This window comes from Onychomys torridus, chromosome 1, assembly GCF_903995425.1.
Source record: "Onychomys torridus chromosome 1, mOncTor1.1, whole genome shotgun sequence".
Taxonomy (NCBI): domain Eukaryota; kingdom Metazoa; phylum Chordata; class Mammalia; order Rodentia; family Cricetidae; genus Onychomys; species Onychomys torridus.
Genome location: NC_050443.1, coordinates 119,222,422 through 119,240,844, shown reverse-complemented (window position 1 = coordinate 119,240,844; position 18,423 = coordinate 119,222,422). Strand labels below are relative to the sequence as shown.

Here is an 18,423-nt window from a genome sequence, read left to right as displayed (position 1 = left end):
AAGGAAGACCCCTCTGCCCAAGCATCTTCACCCAAGCTCCCAGTCCTTTGCTGGAAGTGGGTCATGGAAGCTGAGACCGACTCCACCACTTGCTTTGCAGTGACCAAGGCATACGGTTCGCCTTATGTGGCCATGGGGAGAGGGATTCTGGAAGGTACCCAGAGGGAGGGAAACCTCTGCAGTGGCTGGAAGAAGGACCAAGAGTCAGTAGCATCTGAGGGGAAGCAAGGCCCTAAGCTGGTTGAGGCCCTGTGGGTTTGGGGATGAACTCTTCTGCCTTGATTGTAGTGGAGTACTAGATCCTCGGGGTCTGGGGAGGCTCTGCTGGTACTGCTCCAGGGCATGGGGTGGTTTTTTTTTTTTTTTTTGGTTTGGTTTTGTTTTTGTTCTTTTGTTTGTCCTTCCCCACCGCTTGCTAGAGAGCCACTTCTGCAAGGGAGCCCAGTCAGCACCTGTGCCCTGCATCCTCAGCAGGACACAGTCATGTAATTCACCTCACAAAGGCTGCTGTGGGAAGGAAGACACAGTTCTAGTGTGTGTGGTGGGTGGGGGATGGCCTCTAGTCATCAAATGGAAATTCACTTATATCCTTCGTCACCAAAGGTAGGTTAGGTCAGAGCTTCTAGGGCTGGCCTCCAGCTGGGCTACCACAGCACTGAAGACTCTTGGGGTCTTGCCCTAGAATTGGGCAGCTCTTTGGCCATGCTGACCTCGAATACTTCTTCCAAGATCACCTGGGTACACTTAGCAATATAGAAACCAGGGCAGAGTGGCAGCCTTGAAGACTTAATTTAATTAAATACCCAGACCTGCAGGGGCCAGCAACACACCATCCTTGGAACATAGGACCTATCAAGTCTGCTTCTAGCCAGCTTCTTGGGTTTCTCAGGGACTAGTAACATACTGTCCAGAGTGGTGGTGAGGAGTGTGGCAAGTTAAAGGTCAGGTCAATCCCCAACCTGTCCTTCACATTTCTTTACCTACTGGGACCTCTTAGGTTGATTACAGAGACCATAGGAACAACAAGGCCAGGCAAGATGGGCAACAGGAACTATTACTGTAGAGTAAACCTGCAATAAATACCCACTCGGTTGTCCTAGAAGATCTTGGACAGGGAGTTGACTCATCACCAAGGGGTATGGAGGGGCTGGAGTCAGAGGAGGCTGGGGTCCCAGGGGCAAAGGCAGGAGGTTTCAGAGGAAAGCTGTGGGACAGCTCCAGGAGGGGTTGTCCTTAAGTCTGTGCACCTTCTGTGTGGCTGTAACTCCAACGTGGAACTGGCAACTATAGATGGTATTAAAGGGGCACTGAAGGACGAAGGCACACACCCTGTGGGCTGAGGGACAGGGAACAAAGGTTTGTGTATTGGGCTCTCCAGAGTAGGAAAGGGTGCTGCATTGCCGAGATAAGGTGACCCTGGGGCATGATTAAGAGTTGAGAGCCCCTCTGTCTCCCCTGAGGTGGCAGGTGGTAATGGAGTGAGGCTGGTGGGCCCATAGCTGCATGCCTGGCTCTCACAATGTTCATGAGTAACTGCTTTTTTTTTCCTTTTTTGGTTTTTTGAGACAGGGTTTCTTTGTGTAGCTTTGACTGTCCTAGAATTAGCCCTGTAGACCTGTAGACTAGGCTGGCCTGGAACTCATAGAGATCTACCTGCCTCTGCCTCCCAAGCACTGGGATTAAAGGTGTGCACCACCACCCAATTTAACATGAGTAACTTGCAGGCTGCAGCTGCACTGTGTGCCCCAGCACCATTTGGGCTTTTTCCCTAGCTGCAGAGTGTCTGGATAAAGGGCCACATGGCTGGAGGGGTCTAGCTCAGTGTTACTACAATCCTACTCTCTGGAGAATAGAGGCACTCATCACTGGAAAGAAGGGTAGCCTGGGGATCACGCCCTCTTAAGCCCTTAGTGGGCACTTAAAAGTGTCTCACTGCTGGAGCTGGATTCCTTCCTTGCTGTCACCTGCATAGAGGGCCTGTCCAAGACCCAGGCACTGACAGTGATGTGTTTTGTTATATTGTTTTCCTCTCTTAGAAATTAAGTCAGAACATGAGGTTTTCAGCATGAATAGTAGTTTCTGTTTATTGGAAGTCATGCTGTGTGTGGCTTGTTGACAAGCTGTTCTTATGTCTCTCAAGCATGTGTGTCCCCCTTTTGTCCTCGTGCTGTGGATCAAAGAGAAACGGCTTAGTGGCCAGGCTTCCCAGGGTTCTGAGGCAGGAGCAGGACAGGTTGAGGAGGGATGGCGCTAGCAACAGCTTCTGCATAGCCTGTCTTCCTCAAAGGCAGAGTGGGGATGGTCCATTCCTAGAGAGCACCCAAGGACTTAGCCAGAAGAGTGGGAGCAGGGAGGGTGGAAGAAGCCCAGAGGCACCCCTTCTTTCCTGTTGATGGCTACCACCCTGGGTGTTGCTTCATTTCAGCCAACAGTGTTGCTGGGTTCCTGTTTGCCTTTGTCTTGTCATGACCACTTAAGAACATGGCCATTCTGATGTGTGGATGGTTCTTGGTGCCCCAGCCTATGGAGTAGGGTTGTATCAGTGAAAAGTTACATGAGGGGCCCTCTGGGAATAATGTGTGTTCCAGGAAAGTAGTCCTCACAGGGTCCCTCACAGGGTCTTTCCAACATTCCCACCCACTCCTGTCCCCTGTATTCTGACTATCTGTCTGTCACCTTGCAGCTGGGTTTGCCTTTCCTTTGGTGTCAGAACCTCTGACCCATTCCTGTTCTTCAGGGGCTCCTCATGTCCCTGCTCTCCACTCTCATTATCCCCCAGCCATTCCTGCCCTGTTCTGTGAGTGTCCCAGTGACACAGTGAGGGCAAGTGCGGGGGGGTCTGTGCCTAGAGACTGAACCCAAAGGTCAGATGACAGCCAACAACGCTGTGTGCTAGTGATCAGACCTTTGTAGTCTACCTTGAGCTAGCAGAGTGCCCTCTGGCCTGCACCTCTGGGTGAGCTCTGACTAGTAGGTCAGCTGGTCCAGGAAGCACAACTAGTAGGGATACCATTCTGTGTCTCGGGAGCCCGGACAGTGGGCAGGTACTGTCCACTCTGACTAGTCCTTGTCTGCAGTTCCCTCTGAGCTTCTGGCCACTTGTAGCCTGAACAGTGTGATTTAGCAGGAGAAGTTCTTCTAAAGAGGAAACCTTCAGATAGGATCCATGTCCCCTCCCTGTGCAAGTTATAAATTCTATGCACATTTAGCCTCCCATTGGTAGAGACCTGCTTTTCTTCATGGTGAGTGTCTAGGGGTTAGTTGATACTGCTGTAAGACTTCAGGGATAAGTGTTCTTTCCCAGCATTCAGTGAGGCTACAGATCCTTGTGTGGGACTTTGCCACATCTAGCTACTCTGCTTGGAGCTTTCTAGGCCCAACAGCCTCTTCTTGCCTAAAGGCTTCAGCCACACCTTTCTGAGCCTTCCTCTGGCCATACTGCTGAATCCTTGACACAGGATAGGACTAGGAAAGGCAGCCTCCAGCTACAGCCTCTGCCTTTCTTAATGAGCCATCATATCTAGAAACAGCAGGGCCTGACATATTAGGAGCCTGTAAACATTGGTGGGTTCTTGGATGAGGGTCCCACGTAGGAGCAGGCAAGCCTTTTCCATGTTGAAGCCTGTCTTAGTTACTATTCTATTGCTTTGACAAGATAGCATGACCAAGGCAACTCCCCGCTTTGGTTTTCCGAGACAGCGTTTCTCTGTGTAGCTTTAGAGCCTGTCCTGGAACTTGCTCTGTAGACCAGGCTGGCCTCGAACTCATAGAGATCTGTTTGCCTCTGCCTCCTGAGTGCTGGGATTAAAGGCGTGCACCACCTCCGCCCAGCTAAGGTAACTCTTATAAAAAGAGAGCATTTAATTGGGGACTTGCTTATAGTTTTAGAAGATTAGTCTATAATCATCGTGACAGATAGGATGCAGATAGGCATGGTACTGGAACAGTAGGTAAGATCTTTACCTCCTTAACTGCAGGGAGAGAGAGAGACAGACAGACAGACAGACAGAGAGACTGGTCCTGGCATGGGCTTTTGAAACCTCAAAGCCCACTCTCATTGACACTCCTCCTCCAACAAGACCACACCTCCTAATCCTCCCCAAACAGTTCAACTAACTGGTGACTAAATATTCAAATGTATGAGCCTGTATATGAAGCATCCTTCTCATTCTAACCACTACAGAGCCCTCACCGTGTTTCTAGATTGAATGTTTGAGCCCCATCTGACTGGGAGCAGGAGTAAGCAACTGTTATACTACAAGGCTAAGATAATATGTTTGCAGAGGCCCAGGCCTGGAGTCATGGGGAAATTGCTTATCCATGTCTGGGCAAACAGGCATTGGTGAAATTATTAAGGCCCCTCCACGTAGTTAAAAGGGAGGTTTATTTTGTGGGGTAACTTACAAATGAAGGGATAGGTTCCAGGGTCTGGGAAAGGTATGGCGCAGTCCGGCGGTGTTCTCTGGAGAACTCTGCTTGGTCTACCTCCAGCGTCCAGGGTCCCAGAACCAAGAGAGACCTCTCCTCTCGATCCTGGGTCTTCAGCTTCCTCCCTCAGCCCCACCTTGTGGGCATGACCATTACCGAAGCCTCAATGGGGGTTGGAACTTCCAGGCCAAGGCTGGGATAGCTACCCACTACAAACAGGGACCTCCATGAATCTCTCCTGTCCCATATGTTCCCACTGTGGAATGGTTCTGGCACAGGACTGAGTCCCAGGTACGTTGGGCACCTTTGCCCATCTTTCCCTCAGAGCCTTCTAGGGGCAAGGAAATAGGGACATCTCTGTTTGACTTCAGCCTTCATCCTAGCATGTGGAGTATGATGTATGACCCCATCCAAATAGCACATGCCCCCATTCCTGAGGGAAAGTAGCTCAGGGTCCTCCTAGAGGGAGGAGAAGGGGTACAGGCTGGAATCCGAGACAGCGTGCTTGATCTGACTCTGATTGGGGAAGGCCATACATAGTAACCCGAGGTAGGTATGCTTGTCTTATCACAGGACTGACCAGCTGGGCATGTTTACACACAAGGAGTTCGAGCAACTGGCCCCTGTACTAGATGGCTTCAGCCTCATGACATATGACTACTCCACATCACAGCAGTGAGTATGGGCTAGTAGATGCTGTAGGTACAGTGAGTCTTCAGGAAGAGACAGACTGCACCTTGGTCTCTCAAGCAGACATCTGCCTATGGGCTCTGTGGCTCAGCATAGATGGACAGTCACTTTCTCTGCACCTGAATGCTGCCAGATGAAAGCTGATGGTGTTGTACCTGCCCCATTCTCAGATGTGTTTCTTTGGGAAGTCTCTCCCTGGGTGGAGCTTTGTTACCAGTGACATCAGCATAGTATGTCTGCTACCTCTGTTTTCCTTGGGCCTTGGCCCAAGCTGCATGTCTACTGACCCTTCCTTGCCCAGTATTTCAGACCTGTTCCTACTTCTCTAGGGATGGGGAGGTTACACATTAGTATGCTGTCGCATTCAGAGCGATGGGATTTTGGTCCCATCAAAAAGTGCTAAGGCCACTTTGCCTGTGGTACTCAATGATAAGTTTATGGTTCTGTACCTTTAAAAAAATGTAATGTGTTCAGTTGACTCATTTTTCTAAGTTTTTTTTTTTATTATTTTTAATTATACATATGCATGTCTCTGTTTGGGGATATAAGCATGTATGGGGTTCTCAAGGAGGCAAGAGGTATTGGATCCCCTGGAGCTGGAGTTACAGGCACTTGTGAGCCTCTGGATGAGGTGCTGGAACTGAACTCAGGTCCTCTGGAAGAGCAGTGTAAGCTCTTAACTGCTGAGCTATCTCTCCAGTCCTGATTTTTTTTTTCTCTGTAGGGTCTCACTTTATATCCCAGGCTGGTCTTGAACTCACTTTATACCGAGGCTGGCCTTATACTTTTAGCAGATGTGTGCCACCATGTCCAACTTCTTCCCAACTCTTTTTTTTTTTTTTTCAAAGACAGGATTTCTCTGTGTAGCCCTGACTGTCCTGGAGCTCACGATGTAGACCAGGCTGCCTTGAACTCACAGAGATCACCTGCTTCTGCCTCCTGAGTGCTGGGATTATATGTGTGTGCCACTACACCTGGCTTCCCAGTTCTTGAGAGGCATTTGCCATGACACAGAAGGAAATGGGCCCACATGGAGAACCTAGAGGACTGGAGTCAGACACAGAGCTTCCTGCTAAGAGTACTAAGAGTGTCCCCATTCTCCATTAAACTTGCAGGCCTGGCCCTAATGCTCCATTGTCATGGATTCGAGCCTGTGTCCAGGTCCTGGACCCCAAGTCACAGTGGAGAAGCAAGATCCTCCTGGGACTGAATTTCTATGGCATGGATTACGCAGCCTCCAAGGATGCCCGTGAGCCTGTCATTGGGGCTAGGTGAGCCCAGGACCCTCCAGGTCACATTCCAGATGTGGCCAGTCATAGAGGTGTGGGTTTCAGTCCTGGGAAAAGGAGAAAAGTTGGGACTGAAAAGGTTAAGGGTAGGTCCTTTTGAGCTTTGCAGACTGTGGGGTCTGAGATATGGGTTGAATAGAAAGCCCCAGTTCTCTGTTGGACACACCCCAGACCCATGAGGGCTAGCACCTCCCCCACAGCATTGGTGTCATAGCCAAGGTCTGCTTCCATGGTACAGTTGTCCAGCCATTGGGGAGAGGGATGGAGGTGGCTGGCTGGGTTTGACGTGACTTAGCACATGGTTCCTCTGCAAATTCTGACCTCTGGGTCAGTACTGGTTGGCATCCACTGGTGACTTCTCTCTCAGTGAGGGGGTGGGGACTGTTGTGTAGCCCCCTCTGAGGGTGTTAGATGTACTGGATTTCACTATTAGCATTCTTACAAATCTTGGCCAGTCTTTGTTCTAGGGTCAGCTAGTTGGTTAGAACCCTAATTCAGCTGGGCCAGCACTTGGGAGGCAGAGCCAGGCAGATCTCTGTGAGTTCAAGGCCAGCCTGGTCTACAGAGTGAGATCCAGGACAGGCACCAAAACTACACAGAGAAACCCTGTCTCAAAAAAAAAAAACAAAAAACAAAAACAAAAAAAGAACCCTAACTAGGCATGATGGTGCATATCTTTAAATCTTGGAAGGCTGAGGCAGGTAGATTTCTGTGAGTTTTGGGACAGCCTGGTCTATATAGCAAGTTCTAGGCCAGCCAGGGATATGTACTGAGACCCTATTTCAAACAAAGGGAAGCCATTGAATCTAACCACTTCCTAAGTGGTTTTCTATGGAGAATCCTGTCCAGGAACTGAGATTTGGTTGTCACTGCCCACTGGGTATAGCTTTCCTGAGGGTTTCTGTAAGATCCCTAGGCACATTCTGTGGAGGATGCAGTGCACATCACCAAGGGCAAGTGAGCAGAAGCCAGGCTACCTGCCTTGTACTCTGAATGCTGATGGTTTCTCTCCATCTTAGCCCTAGACAAAGCCAGAGCTGACTTGGTTGGTCTGTAGCTGAGCTTTCAGGGAGTGGAAAAGTTGAAACAATTCTCAGCAGCCCCTGGTTGTTTGTTGTTTTTTTTGTTTGTTTGTTTTTAAATTTTAGCAAACCCTAGTTAACTGGTTGTTTGTATTTTGTGGCGGTCACTCATCAAAGCTGAGACCACCTCTCATCCAACCACTCTTCCATTGGTCTCTCCATGGTGGGGCATTATTAGGGTGGGCCATGCTCCAAAGTCATGGGAGTTCTGTCTTCCCTACATATCTGTACTCTTCTGTCGCCACACAGCTGGTCCCAGCATCAGGGGTTCATCACAGACTTGAGTTCTCCTGGCCCATAGTGCTGGTCTTGCTTTGTGTCATGAGCCTAGGTCTAATAGCAGACAAGGTAGGGTAGGGTTGCTGACTGAGAAGGACTCTGCACATGGCACATGGGGCAGACAGGGTGGGAAGCTGGTCAAGGCCTTGGTAGCCGATCACCTGCTGTTTTCCAGTAAAATGTTGAGACACCTCTCACAGCTATGCCCTATGCCTGAAGATGTGTGTGACAAGAACTAGACATGATTGCCACACAGATGAAGACTACTACTGCTCCACTTGGGAGCACACATATCTACACAGACTGTTCTCAGCCTCCTGGCCTATCAGATTTGCCTAGCTAGGGAAGGAAGGTACTACCTCTCATTCCTTATCTTGATAATGGTTCCTGTGAGACAAGTTGAAGGACATGGGCCTAAAGGGAAACAATTAGGCAAAGAAAGTGATTTCCCTGGGCTAGGCCTGGCCAGCTGATTGCTTTTGCCAGCCTGCTTGTGCAGAAAGATGCTGCCTGCCCAGCCTCACCTTGTCAGGACTACAGTATAGATGCCCACTCAGCAGGGCCACTTCCCCCAAGGCTGGAATAAATAACCAAATTTCCTCACACAGCCACCCTCATGGCTGCAGAGTCTGCCGCAGCACTGACTCTGCATGGCTGACTCCTGCCTCAAGGGTACTTCTCAAGGAGCATAAGCCCCTCACCTTGGTTCTGGTCTATGGGGCTGCTCTGCAGGGAGAGAAACCTAGGAGGACAGAGCAAGAGAGCCCCACAGGCCCTGCTGCCTACAGGTAGTTTTACTCAATTGTTGCCAGGCTGTCAGATCCACCAAATGCCCTTCCTGATCTCACTTCACCCCCAGTGACATCTGACCCCTTTCTGCAGACAAGCTGCCTACGCTTATTCCTTACCCCACCCCTTAGATCCTTTCCCTTTACACCCCCATGGTCATGCCTCAACTGTGTGCTGCCCACTCTTGACTCAGAATTCAGCTTTCTAGGAGCGCAGGGTGAGATGGGCTTCCTGTTTGGGGGTGTCCTGTGGGGTCTTCTCCTTCCAGTGCCTGAATCTGGGGTAATCACCCTTATTTCTGGAAATGCTATGCTTTCAGCTCAGAGCCTTCCCTCACCTTCTGCTGTTGGCACCAAGGCACCAAGTTTCTGTTTTACTGATGTCACTGTCAACTGCAGATGGACCTGTGTCTCAGGTAGAGCAAATTGCTGCTCCCAGCCCATACACACTTTGTTTGCTGCCAGGTGACATTGTTCATAGGGTCCCCTCCCAGGCCACATCGTTCCAAAGTGAAGAGCTCTCATCCTTTCGTCCTATGTGTCTCCTCCCACTGGGATGTGTGCAAGGCAAGGTGGCAAGACAGGATGAATCCAGTACTGTGGCTCTTCTTTGTCCCTGCTGCCAAAATTCACAGAAACTATGTTTTCTCCTCATCTCCTTTTTCTTGTTCTTGTTTTCTTTTGTTTTGGAGGTAGTCATACTCTGTAGCCCCGGCTGGCTCCAGTCTCATGACAGTCCTCATGTGTCAAGCCTTTGAGCTAGCTCCAGTTCCCAGATCTTATGCTTTCTGCTTAGTTTGTTCTCCCAAACTGCAAGCGTCATCTGACAACCCATGCTGGGGTGAAGGATTCCTTCCCCTCAAGGTCCCCAGGCTGTGACGTGGGCACCCTGGCTTTAAGTGGCTTTCACTGACCAAATTTAGACCTCAGGCATGAACCCCTCTGCCAGGACACGTATCAGATCAGGTTAGTCAGTGGTTTTTGTCTCCATAGAATGGACAGTACTTCATGGGGGGTCACCATACTACAGACTTGAGAAAACCCCAGAGGAGACTGTGTATCTGCTGAGTAGCCAGTGGAGATCTGCATTGAGGTGTGAGAGACCTTTAAGCCTATGAAACCATGTCTGACTCAAGGTGTTGCTGCTCACAGGGCAGGTTTAGGGGTGGCTCTGCCATCGGCCATCTCCTCCCAGGAGATCTGGTGCTGGGAAGGGAAGGGTCTCATCAGCACCCTATCCATGGCAGGCCTGGGGCTGGCTTTGGAGCCCTGTGGGAAGCCAAGGGAGTTCCAAGGAAGAGCCTCTATATTATATACAACTTAAGCCCAGAACTGGTCCTGGGTAGGAGTAGCCAGGTCTGCTGTGTGCAAGGTATCTTCATGCCTGGGTCTCAGTGACTGCACTCAGTCCACAGGCTGCACTTGTCCTGGTCTCAAGGATGGGCTTCATGAGGGAGCACCGGTTTCAGCTGTAGCACTCTCTCATGTCAGAGCCACCCTTGGTTCGGCTCTGGCCACAGGTGGACACAGTTAACCAGAGGTAGCAGCAAAGCAGGCAAGTCTCCTGTCATCTGCACCTGTGCGCTTTCCTCAGCGTTAGTCTTCACACTCTGAAGCTTGTACCCACTGAGCATCTCAGCTTTGCTTCTGGGGCTGCCAAGCCTGCCCTTTCCAGCTACCCCACCAGTGGCAGCAACCATTTGACACTGCCAACCTTGTTCTTCCTTCTGTCTAGGGCCCAACTCTGCCTGCTGCTCACCACCAAATTTCCTTGGACTAGTGTGGGTCAGGGGCATGTCATAGACAGGGCTTCTATAAGAGTTTTCACTGACTTTTTCCCAAAGCAGAATTTCTTTCAGGTTGATGGCAGAGAGTCCTGGGGCCGTGCATGGGTCACAGTCTCTTCCCTGTTGTGGTCCAACCCCTCTGGGGGAGTTGAACCCAGATAAGAGAGGTAGCCGTAAGACAGACAGACCTGTCCCCTGCTGACAAGGCCCAGCTGCAGTCCTCTAGGCACCCAGGCCAGGGACAGCATCTAGGCCCCAGATTCTAGGGAAAGGTGTTAGGGGTCATACTGGCTAGGGTCCAGCTGCCCCTCAGCTTAGCAGGATGCAGCCCCTTCATGTCAGTCACCTCAAGTACCTCTACTAATGGCCCCATCAGGGCAGATAATGACCAGGTGTGAGATGCAGGTGAGCTTCTTCAGTTCTTTAGGATTCAGTTGCCCTTTTTGTGAGAATCCAAGCAGGGTCTCAGGATGATTTGCCAGCCTACCTTAGCCTCCAGCACAGAGCCCCAGTCCTCTCCAAGTGGGACATGGTTCAGCCACCTAACCATCTGCTCCATCTGTAGATGGAGCCAAGGCCCTGAGATGGGGTGATTGGCCACTTCACTCAAGCCAGTGGCTGCGGTATGTTTGCCTCTACCAGCCAGGCAGACCATCTGTGCCCTGTGGTGGGATCTGCAGAGTAGTGCCCCTTTTTGACAGGACCAGAGCCCCTAGTGAAACTTAGGGGTGGCCTGCTCATTGCCTGTCTTTAGAGTTATGGCACCCCTCACATTAGCAGAAACTGAGGTTCAGGGTGCCTGTCCTGGTCCCTTCACTTGACTGACTCAGCATGACAAAGCTGATTATCACAGCCACTGCACATACACAAGTTCTCATGCATTTACTCGACAGTATCTCTTCCTTCTAACCCATGAAAGCTGAACTCACGTGGGCTGTGTCCCCTGGCTCCACCCTGCCTCCTGGCCATAGAATCATCCTAGTGATGAGCCACAGTTTACTTGGTGATGTGATGAATTCAAGGCCAGCTGGCCAGGAAGTGTGTGGGATCCTCCCAGTATGGATGGGCTCTTGATGCTCCCAACATGGTGATGCTGTAATTATCCTGTGATACATTTGGAAGCCATCATGGTCTAGGCAGTCTGTCAAATGGAGCCAGCCTTGGTGCTAATGATTATCTCTACCCTGGGATGCCAAGGCCAGTTCCATTACCAGCATATCTGATAACTTTGTGTACTGTGGTGAGAAGCTCCTAACTATGGCAAAGATAGAAACCAGATGAAGATGAGGCCTGGCAGCATGGTCCTCATTCCTACCCATCCTGCATATGCATCTCTCACCCTAGATGGCCCAAAAAAGAACCTGGGCCACTTTCCTGAGTCCATCCTTGCTCAGCCCCAGCTGCCTTTGTGCATATCAACATGTCTAGAACATTGTAACGAAACCCACTTGTACAGTCCTGCTTTTTGTTGTTATGAATTTATTTTTGGAATGGGAAAGCACACATATGCCACGGCACTTGTGTGGAGGTCAGAGAACAACATGCAGAAATTGGTTCTCTCCTTTCACTATATGGGTTCTGGAGAGCAAACTTGGGCCATCTGGCTTGGTGGCAAGTACCTTCACCTATGAGCCATTTCACTGGCCCTGTTTTGTTTCTTAATTTTTTTAAATTTATTTTTATTTTATGTGCGTTGGTATTTTGCATACATGTATATCTATGTGAGGGTGTCAGATCTTGGAGTTATAGATAGCTGTGAGCTGCTGTGTGGGTGCTGAGAACAGTAGTAGTCGGTGCTCTTAACCACTGAACCATCTCTCCAGCACCTAATAAAAGGAATTTTTATTTTGTTTTTACTTTTGATTATGTGTATCATGGTGGGAGGGTGTATATGAATACACGTGTCAGAGATATCAGATCCCCCTGGAGCTGGAGTTACACGTGGGTGTGACCCACCCAGTCTGGGTATTGGGAACTGTATTTGGGTCCTCTGCAAGAGCAGAACACTGTGCATTCTTAACTGCTGAGCCACCATTCCAGCCCCTGTTGTTTGTTTGTTTTTGTTTATTGAGACAGGGTTTCTCTGTGTAGTCCTGGCTGCCCTGGAACTCACTCTGTAGATCAGGCTGGTCATGAACTCAGAGATTCACCTGCCTCTACATCCTAAATACTGGGATTAAAGGTGTGTGCCATCACCACTGCTTCTAGCCTCTGGGTTTTTTGTTGTTGTTGTTTGTTTTTTTGGTTTGTTTGTTTGTTTGTTTTTTAAGTGAATTTTAAAAAGTTTTCTTAAATGTATATTATATATTGAGCATTTTCCCCTTCTTGTCTTCATCCTCCTTTTCCTCACCTCTTCTGCCTGCTTTTAGTCTCTCATACCCTCTAGACAGTTTGACTTCTGCTTTTCTGTGTGTGATGGTGTATGTATGATTTTATATAGATACATAATATTTAGGAATCACAAATAAGAAAAAACATATGTTACTACTTTGAGATTGACTTAATTCACTAAAATAATTATCTCTGATTGCATCCATTTTCCTGCAAATAATGTGACTTCATTCTTCTGTTTGACAGCTCTGGTTTTTAGGACACTTCTTGAGCAGATCCAAGAAAAAGGCTTTCTGTCACCTGCCAGTGGGTGTCAGCCTATGACACTGGCTTCGCTCAAGGCCTTTCTGGAGTTGGTCCTCAGCTCAGGGGTCATGTGAGGGATACCCTAGGGAAACGATGATGCTCCCTCTGGACAGAGCTTGCAGGCTTAGTCCCTGGGCAGGTCAGGGTAGTAGAAATGCCAGACCTTCTGTCATGTAGGGGTGATTCCAGCCTAGCTCTAAAAAAATTTGCTTTTGGATTAAGAGCACTCACTGTTCTTCCAGAGGACCCTGGTTCAATTCCCAGCACCCACATGGCCATTTACAACTGTCTGTAACTCCAGTTCCAGGGGATCTGACACTCTCACATAGACACACGTGCAGGCAAAACACCAATGAGCATAAAATAAAAAATAAAAAATAAATCATAAGAAAAAGCCAGGTGGTGGGCTTGTGGATCTCTTCAGTTTGAGGCTAGCCTAGTCTGCAGAGCTAGTTCCAAGACAGCCAAAGCTACACAAGGAAACCCTGTCTTGAAAAACAAAACAAAAAGATTTACATATTTATATATATATATATATATATATATATATATATATTTTTTTTTTTATTTTTTTTTTTTTTTTTTTTTTTTAAATTACTTTATGTGTGTGGGTGTTTTGCCTGCATGTATATCTGGGCACCACGTGCATGCATGGTGCCCACAGAGGCCAGAAGAGAATCCTCTGGAGTTACGGACAGTTGTGAGTCACCATATGGGTGCTAAGAATTGAACCCTGGTCCTCTGGAAGAGCAGCCAGTGCTCATAACTGCTCAGCCATCTCTCCAGCCCCTATTTATTTATCCATATGTGTATGAGTGTTCTGCCTGCATGTATGCATGTGCACCATGTGCATGCCTGGTGCTCATAGACGTAAGAAAAGAGTTGCAAAACTCCTGGAACTAGAATTATGGACAGTTGTGAGCTACTGTGTGGGTGCCAGGAACCAGCCTTGGGTCCTCTGCAAGAGCAGTAAGTGCTCTCAACTGCTGAGCCATCTCTCTAGCCTGCCCCAACATAGCTTTTGTTGTGCTGACCTGGCAGCGTGTCTAGCTGTAGTCAGTTCTTCTCTGAACTCTGGGTTTAGTGGGATGTTAGAGATCCATAAACAGATGAGCTAGAAAGGACCAGTGCAACAGTTGTGTGGGGTGGAATCTTGGTCTGAGTTACCACTCTAGACCCCACCATGGAGACTGAGGGTCCCATTGTAGATTTGATCTGAGACTGTGAGCAATTTTGTCTTCTGGCCCTGTCCATTAATCACAGTGGACTCATTAGGCTCTGGGCCAGGAAGGCCTGAGAACCTTTTAATCACTGGAAACATGGAGGACATCATCCTCTGTCCCTGGTGTGCTGAGCTTCTCTGGGAAGTGTCTAGGTAGGTTTTCACACATGGTTTCATCAGCATTCCTGACCCTTTCATCTGAGGCTTTGTGTCATATCCTGTCCCACCACCCCCATTTCAAAGTGTGTAAATAACATATTCACAAAATCGTGTAACTCCAATTCCAAAACATTTCATTACACCCCAAAGAAGCCTTTTATCACTCCCCAGTTCCTGCTGACCTCTACCCTAGGTCATGTCCCTGAAGATTTGCCTGTTGTGTTACATGAAAATGGAATCATTCACTATGTGGTTGAGGCTTTTCTTAGCTTAGGGAAATGCCTAGTCCTTAATTCTCCTTCCTTGGAGTGGGTGTTTTGTCTCTGAACTGGCCCCATTCACTAGACTCAAGTATCTTCCTGACTGCAGGCATTCTAGCTTCTTATGTCTTAAATATTTACTGTACCTTTCTGTAGACATCAAGTGATGCCCGTGACCAGCTCTCCATGCCTTCCTCTGGGCTTATTTACCTTTCTGTACCTCTTCTTCCGCTCACATAAGCTCCTTACCCCATTACTGCATGTTTCCTGTCATCCCACTTGCTTATGCCTGATCTCAGAAAGGCGTGTGTAATCTCTGCTGTTGTGCCTGGGAACCTGCCCTCAGAGGGAGCTTCCTTCACATGGTGTTCCTCAGGAGTCACCTAAGCCCTGGAGGGCTCTGAGCCCAGGTCTTAGTTTCTGCTGTGCTCGGGCATTGGAGTATATGTTTGAGTGTCTATCCTACACCCCACCCCTGGCATTTCTACCCATGCTACAGACATCTGCAGACTGACTTCTGGAACAAGGTTATCATGGGTGGGCCTAGAGAGGAGGCATAGGAGGGCACAGGAGGCCCTCAGCTATTGCTCCCTTCCTTGACACGGTGGCAGGTACCCTTGGTTCCCAGAACAGCTGCATTGACTCTTCCTCACACCTTCACCTGTCTCTCAATTCTTTGTCCTCAGAGCCTGCATAGAGGAGCAGTTCCTGGGGTTCATGCTGAAGGGAGGAGACCTTGGCTCCTTCTGCTCCCATAGGATTGAGCACATGTACACATACATACACACATACACTCGCTGAGAAAGAGGGACCCAGTTCTCTAAAGTATGCTGGCTGAGACTCGGGAGGCCTCAGGGCTTGTGAGTGTGGCCACAAAAGCAGGAGTAGCAGTGAATGTGGCCACACTCCCAAAGGGCCCCAGCCCTATGGCGTCTGCCACATGCCCTGCACATCTCAGGTTTTTCCAGAGAGTATTTCAGCTGATGTTGGGTGAAAAGCCAAAAACTATGTTAGTACTTTCATTGGCATTTGAGTCAAGTAGCCAAGTAGTAATTGGTGATCCTCTACAGGGAGCTGATCTCCACAAACCCTTTAATATTTCCTGGGTGCTGTCCTTCCTGAATAGTCACGTGCTTTTGATACGTTTTCAGAAGAGACTGGTGAAGACCAGAAAGACATGGTGCTGCATAGAGAATAGGCTAAGCAAAATGTGTCCACAAAGCCACTGTGGTACATAGGCCTGTGATCTTAGCACTCAGCAGGAGGATTGTGAGCCTCAGTCCAGCCTGGGCTACATAATGAGACTATCTCCCAAAATAAGTGCCCACAGAACCATAGTGCATGGTGGTTCTTGACACAGTTTGTAGGGAAGACTACAGCCACTCAGGTTATCAGGTTACTGCCATGGACATGAAGGGGGCACCTCAGTGTCCCGTATCAGCTCTCTGAGGAGTGGATGCCACTGCCTCACCTTTCCCAGTACTACCCCACCTTCATTTGCTGTGTTCTGCATGCCACAGAGAGACCAGCTCAGAGTTGGGGTGTTGTCTGAGGGAAGAATACAACCGTGCTTTCCCAAGCCTGGTAGAACTGTGACCACAAGTGTGCAGAGAGCTCAGCTTGGGCTGAGAGGTGTCTAGTTAGAGCTATTTGTTTCCTGCTCACCCTACCTTGTTCCTTGTGTCTTATTTGATGTCTAGGAGGTTCTAATGCCTGCAGAGTAGCTCCCATTCCATGCACCATAAGGCCGAGGCCATTCTCCAGGGATCTTCTCTGGAGCACTGCTGGACTAGATGACAGCTGTTCCAGACTCCAAGATAACTTGGTGCTGCTGGGGCTCTGCCCTGCCCAGCACTGCAGCCTCCTTTGTCAGAAGCCTAAGACAACTGTAGCTCAGGTCTAGAAGGCAGCTTCTCTGCTACCCATCATCCCCCTAACTCCCAATACTAGAGGCTTCCCTGACTCACAGAGCAGCATGCTGGAGCCTCTGTTGCCTGCTGTGCCTTTTTTCAGAGCGCAGGTTAATACCCTGAAGACCCTCCCACTTCAAGCCTCAGCAGCATCACTGTGACCACCCTTCTACAACAGGTCTTGATTGTACCTGCTGGACCAGGGAGAACTCTACCTGCAGACTCTGAGCTACAGACAGAGGAGAATCTCCTAGGCCATCTATTAACACGCATGTGACCATGACCTGTAGCTAGTAGGGACACTGCTCTTGTCTCAGATGTGCATATCACGGATGGACTGTGTGCCCTGGGCCCTCCTGGCCCCAGCAGTTGAGAAAGGCAGTAATGCTGCAGCTCTGGAAATGAGGCAGCAATGTCCACCCGGGGAAACAAAAAGACAGCCTGTAGAAGCCAATGTTTCCACCCACTGCCCTGGAGAAAGCACTGTCCTTTAATCCTTAGCCCACGGCCTGGTGGAGCAGTTGAAGTCTAGACACCAGATAGCTTGTTATCTGGGCTCTGGGCAGAGCAAGGTTAGAGCAGAGCATCAGGTGGTCTGAGTGCTGACTTCTCCTAGGAGGCTCACAAAAAGTACAGTTTTGTAGTACAGGACTTATGTGCAGTAGGACTTTGAGGTTTGACCACCCAAGCTTATTGGCTAAAAATAAAACTGAGTGCTGCTGGCTCTCTGTAAACCTTTAGGGACAATATATCCCTGACTCTTTCTTTGATAGCCACATCCACATAGAAGTTGGGGGTTGGGGTGGGCTAGGGTATGTGGCTACCTCTCACACCCATAACCTGATCTCTCCAGGTACATACAGACGCTGAAGGACCACAGGCCCCGAGTGGTATGGGACAGCCAGTCTGCGGAACACTTCTTTGAGTACAAGAAGTGAGTGACTTGTGGCCCACCATTTGTAGGCAGGAAGCCTTGTGGGGAGGACATTGATGAGGGAGCAATGGAAAGGACTGGTGAATCTTAACCCTGGTGTGGGAGAGTATAGCCCTTGGGCCTCGCCAGAAGGCAGGGTACATGGTTCCATTTCTTCTGCAGGAATCGCGGCGGGAGGCATGTTGTCTTCTACCCAACTCTGAAGGTATGTGCCTCGTGCTTTGGCTGTCAACCATAATGTTGTGGTGGGGGTGACAGTTTTGGCCAGATGACAACCAGTACTTACCATCTGCATTGGAGGTCTGTCCTGTGGTCTTGGTTCCAGGCCACACACTACCCCCATATTTAGGAAAATTCTGGGTACATTGTGGGGGCAGTGAGAACGTGGGTGGAGCAGGTGTCTACACCTCTGTCTGCCCACAGTCTCTGCAGGTGCGGCTGGAGCTAGCCAGGGAGCTGGGCGTCGGGGTCTCCATCTGGGAGCTGGGCCAAGGCCTGGATTACTTCTATGACCTGCTGTAGGCTGGACAGCAACGCCCGAGTGAATATGGACTTTTCTAAGCCATGGAGTGACTGGTGAAATATAGGCCTCTTCTGTTTTCTGTGAGACGTCTGCCATGGTCCTCAGCAGGGCCCACATGCATGAGTGTTTCCTGGCCTGGGATAAGAATTGGGGCCCCTCCTACTCACTGCTCATTGCTGCTTCCTGTGGGCCAACTGAAAACACACACAGTTCCCATCCTCTAGGACAGTCTGGCTCAGGGCTCAGCCTCTTGAGTGCTTTGTAAGGCCTTCCTTGGATTATGGGTTTGGAAGATGTAAACAATCACAGATTCTTATAGTCTGGCAAAAGCAGCCTTTCCTAGCATCACCCTAAAACCTAACAAGGACAGTACAAAGGGCCCACCTTCACACTCCAGTCACCTGCCTGCCACAGACACAGGTATATGCTCAAGGT

General features: G+C 49.4%; 1 protein-coding gene across 1 annotated transcript in view; it reads left to right on the top strand.

Annotated features, from left to right (window-relative positions):
- Chid1 (chitinase domain containing 1) overlaps nt 1-18,150 on the top strand; it is a 37,623-nt gene extending 19,473 nt beyond the window's left edge. Inside the window, exons 9-13 of the mRNA XM_036170758.1 lie at nt 5,002-5,103; nt 6,234-6,389; nt 17,385-17,465; nt 17,628-17,670; nt 17,889-18,150. Coding sequence (XP_036026651.1) covers nt 5,002-5,103; nt 6,234-6,389; nt 17,385-17,465; nt 17,628-17,670; nt 17,889-17,987 — 481 coding nt within the window. The 3' untranslated portion in view covers nt 17,988-18,150. The remainder of the gene's footprint in view (nt 1-5,001; nt 5,104-6,233; nt 6,390-17,384; nt 17,466-17,627; nt 17,671-17,888) is intronic.
- Nucleotides 18,151-18,423: the final 273 nt, after the last annotated feature.